Here is a 12,031-nt window from a genome sequence, read left to right on the forward strand (position 1 = left end):
TCAAAATCTGCTAAATCACTATCTAATCATTTACTCGATGTTTCTAAATGTTAATCCAGGGTCAAGGTAATGACCCTCTGACACAACACTCAAATTCATATAAAATCATGCCCTTCTAGCATTCACTTACAACTTTGGTGAGCTACTCTAATTTTAAAAGCAGACTACTGACTTTATTAGAGCACAGGCAGATGAGATCTGATGCCACAAACAAAATGATGCTTCTAGCTTCAGCTTTTTTCCTAATACTACTGCAGTGCTCTAATGCCCAAAACAAAACAGTTACACCCGCAGACTGTAACACCGTTGAAACAGATGCAGGAGTGGCCCTGGATTTGGTCAACAGACATCGCAGAAGTGGCTATGTTTTTGGGTTATTCCGTGTTACTGATGCACATGAACTATATATAGTAAGTATCAATTTAAAAGCTGATTTACACAAGACTGTGATTTTCAAATAATGACCCAGCTCTTTAAAAGCTTATGTTTATTGCTTTTAACAGAGGAATGTTGATGTAATTCAAGGAATCAGTTCTGATTTACGTTGTCTCAGTATTCATTTGTGCATGGTTTATTGTACATAAGCTTGATCTTGAACAATGCCTTATTCTCTTGGCTCCAAACAGCTTTATACAACACTGAAAATTATTCTGTCCTGCCTGTTGTCAGGTTTCTTTTGTGTTCAAAATTTATATTTGAAGGGTTTCTTTAATCTGTGAATGTCTAATATTAATTAGATCAACCTACCCTCAAGACTGGTATTTTGTTATCATCTTAATTCTGGGAGATGAAAATGCCACTCTGCAGAACAGGGGAAGGGCTGGATAGAGAATCTGCTTCAGTCATTTCCTGTTTCCTTCCTATTTCTATTTCCTAGAGAGAATACATAAACCTTTGTCAATGATTGCCTAAATGCCAAAACAAATCAATAGCAGAAAAAGCAACAGAATACAAAATTTCTTTAACTATTAGATAAAAGAGACCAAGGACATGCAGATATACTAATGCACCTGACTACCTTTTAGCTGCTTGCCTATGAAACTAGAATCCAGGCACACAGCCACTGTTTAAGAAATGCATTGCACATCTCAGTATGTCAACTGAAAAAACAGCCAGTGTTTGATGGAAATGCTTAAAACTGCCTGTTAGGACAAGAAAAAGGTCAGGACCCAAAGCCCAGATTCCAAGGATGTGGCAAGTGATACTATTGGGTTTTACACAATAGCCAGGTAGTTAAAGAACTCATCTAGGGAGCAGTCAGGCTTCTTAATCTTCAGCATTAAAAGATTAAGGCCTTAAGTCTCCCATTCTGGATGAACGCTGCTGCCATGCAGCTATGTGTGTGCCACCCCTGTGAAGGGGAGCCACTGGACAGTAAGACATGCAAAATTCATGGGATGGATGAGTAGAATCATAGTTATTTCTAAAAAGAAAAATCCCAGTGTTTCTACGTTTCAATCAATTATTAACTCCACAAACCATAGAACCGTAATTTGGAATAGGGATCAGAGCTTAGGATTCACATTTCCAGGTGAATTGTATAACCACTAGACTACCATGCTTATGGTCTGCTTTACACCCTTAATGAATTCTGCTGTCATTGCGATCCAGGATCACAGCTTCATCTATCATACAGAGCTACAAGAACAGCAAAGACCCTTCTGTCTATCCTACTGCTAAAGAATTCTCCCTGTAAGGTCTCTGCACCTTCTCAGTTCTAGAATGTCTGACATGGCAGCACTCAGCGGCAGTGTGGCTTCATTCAGGCTATGATAGTCTACTGCTAGTGTCCGCTCTCCATTAGACTGTCACACTGGCCATATGGGGCTATTAAAGGGTGAATGAATGAACATTTTTTGTGACCAATGACTATTACACCAATACCATGAATGCTTACAACGAATTTGTTTTAACACTCTCTGGTAAGATCTGTTGTAATCTCAATATTTCGTGTCCCATGTTGGGCACCAAAAAAGACGGTCATGGTTTAACCCCAGACAGCAGCTAAGTACCATGCAGCCACTTGCTCATCTCCCACCCCCAGGTGATTCCAAGCGGGTTCCGAGGAGAACAGGAAGAAAGTAAAACCCGTGGGTTGGGAAAAGAACAGTTTAATAATTGAATTTAATTGATTTAAAAATTGGAAAAATCCTAACAACAACAATAATAATAATAGGAAAAAGAGAAAAGGAGTAATAAAATTCAGAATTCAGGAAACACAAGTGATGCACAATACAATCATTCACCACCTGCTGACTGATGCCCAGCCAGTCCCCGAACAGTGATCACTGGCTCCCAGCCAACTGCCCCAGTTTCTACACTGAGCATAATGATCTGTGGTATGGAATATCCCTTTGGCAAGTTTGGGTCAGGTGTCCTGTCTCTGCTCCCTCCCACCTTCATGCACATCTCCTCACTGACAGAACATGAGAGACTGCAAAGTTCTTGATCAGGGTAAGAGCTACCTAGCAACAACCAAAACATAGGTGTGTTACTAACCTTATTCTCACAGTAAAGCCAAAACATGGAACTGTATCACCTACTAGGAAGAAAATTAACTCCATCCCAGCCAAAACCAGGACACTTTTACATTACAAACAATAACCAGCTTTGTTGCACTGCTCCTTGAATAACTTGAGCAGGAAGCAGAGTTCTGAAAGAGTATCTGATCACAAAAGTCATTTGAGATGGATGTAGCTATAGAATTGGCTGCCTAGGCAACTGATTTCCTAATAGACCAATATGTTCTATGTGAAAATCAGAAAGACATAATGGCAACTTTTTAACACTGGCATTTTCCCTACTTGATGGATGACAGGATAACAACACATTCTTCTCACAGGTTCTCAACAAAAAGATAACAGTTGTAAGTTGCAGTAAGAGAAATTCTCACTAGATGTAAAGCCAAAAAATAAATCATGGAGAAAGTGGTTAAGTTTTTCCATGGAAACTGGAATAGCTTAGAGAGGTCGTGGAACATCTGCCTTGGTGATACACCAAACTCATCTGAATCTAACTTTGGAGCTAGCTTTGCCATGAGCAAGTGGCTGGACAAGATGATCTCCAAAGTTCCCTTCCAGCCTAAACCCTTTCTAGGCTTGTCAGCTCAGATAAACCTTAATAGAGAACTGGGTAAGCTACATTAAAGATTAAACATACCTACTTCAAAGAAGTTTCTTTCAGACCAAACTTCTTACATACAAACTCATTTTTACCTGCAATTCTCTTCCAGGGAAATTCATCTTTCCTCTACTTAACTTTGGATGTGCTGGAAACTGAATGCCCTGTATTATCCAGAAGACACTGGGCATCCTGTGAATACAGTGACACATATTCCATGGCAAGTAACAGCCGCCAGGCAGACTCATATGTCAATAACGCATTAACTTGATCTTCAACTAACTGCCCAGAAATTTCTGTGTCACAAAATCTCTAAGACTAGGCTTTAATATGGCTCACTATAAAATAAAATCTATTGAATTCTAGACTTGTTGAACGTAAGCTAAAGGTTTGGAAAAGGGTTGATTCCTCAAATAAGTGCAGCTTTATTTATTTGTCTCAGAGAAGATATACTCAGCATTCCACTGCTGGTAGCAGTACTGATGTTTAAAGAATAATTTGCTGACAACTAAAGGGCATTAGAAATTATTTTTTAAGCATATTCCTAGTACATTAGCCAGAAACACCAGTTACATTTTGTCAGTTTCCTGTCATAGCATTTGTTGTATGACAATATGAAATACTGGTAGTGTCATTACACATACGATATGTAGCAATACTTATCCTTTATTGTTGCAGTCCACTGAAGCAGTCTGGGATGAGAACTAAACAAAAGTTTATTTAAATAGAAGAGTGGTGGAACTACCACACAGGACAAAACAGGAAGGCCATGAGGAGAATAGAGAGAGCAGAGCAGAGGAGAGAAGAGGAGAGGAGAAGAGAGGAGAGGAATGGAGAGAAGTTAGAAGAGCAATTTATTCTTTTTATTAAGTTGGGGAAAAGGAATGGAAGAAAAGGTCCATCTATTTTTTGATAGAGATTTATGTAACCTTGAGTATCTCTGTCATCCTAACATCCCCTGTTAGCTAGTATTATATTACTGTAAGTATTAGAATGACTGAGAAGGCTGGTTTAGTTTTTCATTGTCTACTCAGTCATGCAAAATGAGAATTAAAATAAAGGCTCTTGTAGAGCGATATCCCATTTTATCTGACCACAAATTTTGGGAGGTACCAGACAAAACATTCCATTAATGACCACATTGATTATTCTTAGAAGTACTGTACATTAAAAGGAGGCATAATTTCTATGATCACCTACATCCAATTAAATTTGGAGAAAATATCATCATAATCACATATCCTTTTTTCTTCTCAGGACTTTGGGCAGTGTAAGATTATCATGCATACAAACCATCTGCTGAAGAAACCTCAACTATATGGATTCAATTGTACATTAAGTCCAGGTAAAATAATCACTGTTGTAAGCCAATGCATGCCTCAAACCAGCCCTAGTACCAAATTACAAGTCTGCGCATTACTAGTATATGGTAACCATATAGCAGATTCATTCATCTGCTTGCAATTCATTCATATTTTAGATAATTCAAATGGAATGTTAAGAATTAGTAATAGAATTAAGGTTACCCTGGTCTTCTAAAGCAGACTTTATTAATGTCAGATGATGTCACCATTCCAGTCCACCATAGCATGAAAATGAGTATCAGGACAAACCTAAACTTAGAAAGGATGCCTATTTGGGGCAGTAAGATTCTAAGGTGGAGCTAAAAGATTTATAAGAATATTCATTTCCACAAGTTTGTATTTTTTCCACATTATAGGACAAACTCATATTTGAGGAGTGAGGCATAGGTATCATACTTCCAAGGAAATGTTTGCGTTTCAGTTTCTCATTATGAGTTCACATTAAAGGCATATGCATGCTCCCAAGAGTATTAATATCCATTGCAATATTAGTAAATTCTCTGTTTTCACAGTTCCGCCAGATTTATTAGAGTGCAAAGATTGTCCTGTGAAAGTTGAAGTCTTAGAAGTCACTGAGCAACATAAAAATATTGCTGCAAAGGCCCTGGAGAAATTCAACAATGAGAGTAACCACACAAACTACTTTGGTGTGGACAAAGTTGAAAAGATTTTAAAGATGGTAAGTGGCATTTTCTCCTAAAATTACTTATAAATGACAAAATTTTATGAGGAGCTCAAAGCCATGGGACCAGAACTCAAAACTTTCTAGGATCATAACTATTGCTTGTCACCATTCAGCGTAAACCATCTGCTTAAAATTGAAGGTCCTATTTCTGCAAAGATTTGTTATTAACTTTCAGGCATGTGAAAGCAAAAGGACTTCATCTGCTAAAAACTATGGCAGTGAGATGGCAACCAAAATGTCAGAGCCTTCTTTGTGTACCTGTTTTTATTTTGAATGCCTATTTACCTATCATATCATAACATAAAAGGGTGTATTTACTACTGAACAGAGTTCTTCAAGATGTACAGTCATTGTATTATCACAGTCACACATTCTGTCAACCAAAATCAGATAATTTTCTACTCTTAGCATGTTTAGCATTTTGAATCTCTGCTGCAGAGCAAAGCAGAGCTCTGAATGACAGGGGGTATGCATCTGTGCTGTACCCCTTGAAGAACTGCTGGCTCTAGTAAATCACTCCTCCATCTTTGAGTGATGTCACCACAAAGACTTATCCTTTGGGTGATTTGAAGTATAACTCTCACATCATCACAATTTCTTGTTGCTAGATACTGGAGACCTTCACTTAAACAGCACAAGGTCATCTGCCAACACATGTCAGTTCAGGACACCTCAGTAATGAGGTCCCATGGCCCTTCGCATAATACATGTTGCTCTCGGAAACTGCCAAAATTATAGCATGCCAACCCCACCTCCCTGCAGCTTTTAATATTGCTCAGAAACACTACAGTGTTCTACACTGCAGTCCCGTGCAGTGTATCCCTATTCCCATTTAGCAAGTGGCTGTTTTCAGTTTGCCTGATTCATGGATTTCTCCCTAAAGGCTTTGCCTTCACATTTTGCTGCCTTTAGCTATAGCAACAATTTAGATTGCACCAGTGGATTTCAATAGACTCCATAACACTTAGAAACTATTAATTACGATAAAACATATACCATAAAGTATGTGCATCCACTTTTAACCAATTTACTTAAGCTAATGAAACTTGTGTGCACACATATGCTATGGACACCTTTCACACAGACTTAAAATAAAGTACTACTACAGTTGGAAATTAAAATGAAACACCTTTTTATGGATTTTACTAGGATCACAAAGGCTTTCTCTTATGTTTTTATGGAACAATGCCTTCTCTATGAATAATGCCACTGACAACAGAGAAAGCAACTATCTCACTGTAACTGGAAAAATTTTATCCCAAAATGACATCAGCACTGTAGTACTACACATTCCCATCACTGGAGAGGGGTGGCTGTCATCCAATAGATCTCTGTACTTTCAGAGGAGCAGCAGTTCAATTTGGGGAGAAGACTCTAAGGATGCTACTTTCTAAAAACACAGACTGTAAAAGTAACAGGTCTTAATACATACACATACTAGACAAAGAAATAAAGCAACCATTCCTGGAACTCATAAAGGTGTGCAGAAAGTAAGATAGAAAATATATAATCTATTTTCCTTACAGTATATATATGAACATTTGAACAGCATAGGTAATGAAAGCATGAGATAGATGGGATTTTGACAATGATGTGCAGTATGGTTGCTTTTAAAATTACAGAACTTTAAATACACCTACTTACCACTTCTTGTTTGACCTCTTGGTTTCAGATTGGCTCTCGTGAAGGTCACATTTTAGGATTTTCCATAAAAGAGACTAACTGTTCCAAATCTGCACGACAAACAGATCAGGCATTGGAATGTGATTTTCTTGATGACTGGCACACTGTAAGTAGTCATAGAACGAAAATTGATAAAATTGGTGTCACCAGGAAGATCTTCCCACAATATTTCCAAGTATTTCTTATAAGCATGCACCCCAACTCAAAACTAAAAATCCAGCATGTCCATGTCCAGATGCTAATTTTACATCTGCTCCTTTTTATTCTATAAGGAACCAGTCTGAATTCTCGAATTTAAATGTAGCTGGAGTCTGGTATATTACAGGCCTAGAGGTGAGCTTTTCAGTTTATATCTGGCTTTCATATTTGAATTGTGGCCATTCCCTAGTAAATCATTCATACAAACTTTTACACTAACACAAATCATAGATCTTGAGAAAAATGCATGTGTTGTCATCCCAGTGAGCCCAGGGTTACTTTTTTTTTTCCCCTCTGCTGCAGGGGAATGGATAGTGGAATAATTCAAGCTTACCTGCAAAGTACTCTCTTCACCCACCTTCCCATTGCAATAATAGTCTACACCAAAGAAATAACTAGGCAAGAATAAATTTCAGAGATTAAATTGAAGGAATCAAATAAACATATGGAAAAATAAAACATGTAGAACTTTTATTTTATCTACATCCATTTTCTGCTCTGGCTTTTTATATTCCAGATGACTGGGAAGGGTTGTGAATGGACAGGTAGCAGAGACAGAAGCTCACTAGAATCAAGGACAAGCCAGATAGGTGGCTAGTTTTTGAATTCTGTTCTCAATGCTGCCACCACTGGTGTATGTGTGTAAACTGCTGTTAATATTTATGACCATTGATCACAACTGGCTACTAATGGCCCAAGCATATATCAAGACAAAGCATCTGCAATAGAGAACATAGAGAACATACACAGAACACTTTACTTGAGTTCTGTGAGCTTTCACATGAGCAATTCCACACACAATGACTGGAGAGCAGGTGAAAGTCACAGCAAACAGAATGCTGTGGGAAGTAACACTAAAAGATTATGAAAAATCACTTCTCAAAAATACATATGAGTGAAAGCTCTACCTTGAGCTTTGTCTGAAGCAGCATAGCTATGCAGTGTCTGGTTTTGAGGACTTTGAGCAAAACTTCAGAGCAGCCAGTCTGAGCAGATATTTGACAAGCAAAGACAGGAAAAAAAAAAGTAAAAAAAAAAAAAAAAAAGATCAGTCACCCATGGGGTACTCATTTTAGAGACATCAGTAGTTGATCAATTACTTACAGACACCAAAAGAGAAGTTGGAGTGTAGTAGCCCTCTACATGCCCATGGCAAAGTGGTCTTCACAGTAAAGACTACTAAAAAATGGCATATATTTTAATCATGATTAATCACTGACAAGTATCACCGGTCAGAAAGCTCAGGATCTAGCCAAGTTACATAAACATACTTAGGTATTGAAGGAACTAGCCTAACTTTCAAAATGTTAAACTTTCAGTAGCTTCTATTAACTCTATCGCAAGAACCCAGATGTGCATTGTTTTTTGACTTTTTCTTTTGCTTAGCATGTGGGATTCTGCAAGGCAAGAATTATCAGTGGTTCAGATGAACCTGATGGAACAGATATAAGCTGTGAAATCTACCATCCCTGGGTATGTATTCACTTACTGAAATGTCTCTGGTTATATCCTCATGCAGGCTACATAATCATCTGTTAGTCCAGACTGACAGATGATTGGAACGACTGTTTATGTCCCTTTATTATTGCCTGGGTGTGATTCAGCATGTCAGGACAGGCTGGCTTTTGACTGCTAGGTCGATCAGTGAATGAATTAGAATTGAGCTATCCCTACTACTCCTTCCAAGGGCGTCTCCTCCTAGTCCAATCATACTCCTTAGTTAAAGTGAATAGAGATTGGCAAATGAGTTCAGAGGAATTTTAGAAAGCGAGAGGAGATGCTCTTTACCATACTTGGCACTTCAGTTTATATTACAACAGCTACTCCAATGGGGGGTTTATTTTGTTTTGATACATCACAAATTTTGCTCATTTTGCTCATTTCATTTTGTTATGGTGTAGTATTTCCAGACGATTTTCAGTAATTTAGCATTTTATCATCTACTCCTTCTCTTCTATCCTGAAAAAATGCAGAGTTTGGTTTGGGGGTTTTGTGGGGGTTTTTGTGGTTTTTGTTTGTTTTTTTTTTTTTCTTACAGATCACCAGATCCATAAATGCAAACCTACTGCCTCTCACTTCTGTCTCTTTCTCACTGTTTTCTTCCGTCCTATTAACATCTTAATACTTCCTCCCCTGGTGTTTTTACAAACAGAAGCATGGCTATGGGAAAAGATGCAGATATTCAGATCTGGGACAACCACACAGACATCCCCATCATCATTTTGGCCACAGACATCATCACAGACATCATCACAGGCATAGATGTCCACTCTCTTCTCAGTCCAGACCCGAAGACCCTGAGCATGACCATAGTTTCAATGAAGAACATCAAGACAGCCATGAAGAACCTGCTCCTCCTCCCCCCCATGATGGACCACATCACCACCTTCCCCCCCCACACTACTGTCCTCCACCTCCTCCCCATGGTGGACCACATCATCCCCCTCCTCCTCACCATGATGGACCACATCCTCCTCCCCAAGAAGAATCACAACATTCCCCTTCTGCTCCTCCTTCTGATGATGCACCACATCCTCCTCCTCTTGGTCCCCATCATGGACCACACTGTCCTCCCCCTCCTCATGGACCACATCACCACCATCCTCCTCCCCATCATGGACCACACTGTCCTCCCCCCCCTCATGCACCACATCACCATCATCCTCCTCCCCATCATGGACCACACTGTCCTCCCCCCCCCCATGCACCACATCACCACCATCCTCCTCCTCCCCATCATGGACCACACTGTCCTCCCCCACCTCATGGACCACATCACCACCATCTTCCTCCTCCCCATCATGGACCACATCACCCTCCTCATTTCCATGATCACCGTTATAGACATCACTGCAACAAGACAAACATGTCAGGAAAGTATAATCCATTCCAAATAACAGAAGCTCTCTATCTCATTCCAGTTCTAAATCAGCAGGATTCTCTCACACCTCCCACTGCAAACTTTCTTAATCTTCTTAATCTATTCCAAAGCAACCCTCATTCTGGTGAAGGTATTCCCTTCACTGGCTCAAGTCTCAAGGAGATGCCAGAAGCATCTAGTTTTCTAGATCAACTTACACAATCAAAGTTATGCCCAGGAATGCCCAAACTTGTTCTTCCAAAAATTTTGCCTTTATTTCCACATAGCTCCATGGCAGAAAAATCTACATGACCTCAGAGAGAGATGTTCCTGGCTTGAGAGTTGCAGGGCCAATGACAGCTGCACAGTGAATGAAAACACCATGTGGAGAAGGGGGAAAAGTATACAATTTCTAAGAAGCAGCACAAAAACTAATGCTTAGGTATTCCAACCTGCCTCTTGATCCCACCTATCTCAGACTCCACTGTAACTGAAAGGCTATAAATTCTGAGTCCCTCAGATAATGTGAATGGGTACAAATCTCCCCAGCAAACAATGTTCCTTTAGTTCTAACAAAAAAGAGAATTTCCTAATAGTCAAAACTACTATGTAAAATCTTTCCTTTTCTCATAATTCACAATCATAATGTACTTCTCTGAGGAAATCTGACCGATTTCCATAAAAAATGATCCATAGCACTACACTCATGCTTTATAAAAATTCAAAGAAAATAAAAATGAGTACACTTTCTTTTTTTCTTGACACAGTTGCCAAAGTTTTGTCTTTTTTGTTACTATGTAAGTTTAGCTGCACAGTAAACATCCATGAGGCATACTCTAAGATATATTGACCAATAGTGGTTGGGTGCCCAACATTATTTAGAAAAGATCTGCGAATAGTTAATAACTTGGAGTTTAAGACATCAGGGTGGCCTGCTGCACTGGTACGGTTACAGGTGGTGATATACCAGAAATACTGCATTCACAGTATCACAGTATGTTAGAGATTGGAAGGGACCTCAAAAGATCATCTAGTCCAATCCCCCTGCCTGAGCAGGAACACCTAGATAAGGTTACACAGGAATGTGTCCAGGCAGGTTTTGAATGTCTCCAGAGAAGGAGACTCCACAGCCCCCCTGGGCAGCCTGTTCCAGTGTTCCGTCACCCTCACTGAGAAGAAGTTTCTTCTCAAGTTTAAGTGGCATTCAAGGACAGCCCTTTTCAAGCAGTTCATAATTGCTCTCAGAAGAGGAAAAAAGCAAATGCATGTAATAACTATTTCATGTAAATGTTTTCTTTATCATTGAACCTTCCTCATTGGAAACAGAGCTGGGAGGAGCAGGAAGAAAGAGTACTGGTGTCTCTATGAACTCTAGCCCCCATCAAGTTAAAGTCCATTCAGCCATACCTGGGATGTCAATGAGTTAGTTCAGAATGGTTATCTCATGAGAAAGAACATGGGATTAACCTTAAAAAATTAGTTATTTGGTCCTCAGAGTAGATTTTAAATGACATAAAGTAAAACACAGTGCAAGGGCTATGCTGGAGAAAAAAGAAACAAAATGGGAAAACAGCATTTTGTGTAACTGAATGGAGGTCGTCTAATTTTTAAAAGTGCATAACCATGTATGAACAACCTTATTTCTGGCACAGTTTATCCACAAAGCCTCTAAAGTGCATTTTCTTTAAGCAAAACTTGTAGCAAATGCGGTGGGTTGACCCCGGCTAGACTCCACCACTCCCCTCTTCAGCTAGACAGGGGAGAGAAAATATAACCGAAGGCTCATGGGTCAAGATAAGGACAGGGAGAGGTCACTCAGCAATTACTGTCAAGGGCAAAACAGACTTGACTTGGAGAAATTAGTTTATTACCAATCAAATCAGAGTAGGATAATAAGAAATAAAACTGTATCTTAAAATCACCTTCCACCCATCTCTCCCTTCTTCCTAGGCTGAACTTTATTCCCAAATTCTCTACCTCCTTCCATCTCAGCGATGCAGGGGAACAGTGAATGGGGGTTGTGGTCATAGAATCACACATTGTTTCTGCCGCTCCTTGCTCCCCAGGGCAGAACTCCTCACACTCTTCCTCTGCTACAGAGTGAGACCCCTCCCACAGGAA

At 39.4% G+C, this 12,031-nt stretch overlaps 1 protein-coding gene across 1 annotated transcript; it reads left to right on the forward strand.

Annotated features, from left to right (window-relative positions):
* Positions 1-215: 215 nt before the first annotated feature.
* On the forward strand, positions 216-10,222 carry HRG (histidine rich glycoprotein; the record flags this gene model as incomplete). Its single annotated transcript, XM_080624002.1, has 7 exons — positions 216-410; positions 3,233-3,340; positions 4,378-4,465; positions 4,997-5,163; positions 6,842-6,958; positions 8,437-8,523; positions 9,203-10,222. The coding sequence occupies 7 exons, from the start codon at positions 216-218 to the stop codon at positions 10,220-10,222; spliced, it is 1,782 nt and encodes a 593-aa protein (XP_080480128.1).
* Between the last annotated feature and the right edge of the window lie 1,809 nt (positions 10,223-12,031).

Source organism: Psittacula echo, assembly GCF_963264785.1.
Source record: "Psittacula echo genome assembly, chromosome: 7".
NCBI lineage: Eukaryota > Metazoa > Chordata > Aves > Psittaciformes > Psittacidae > Psittacula > Psittacula echo.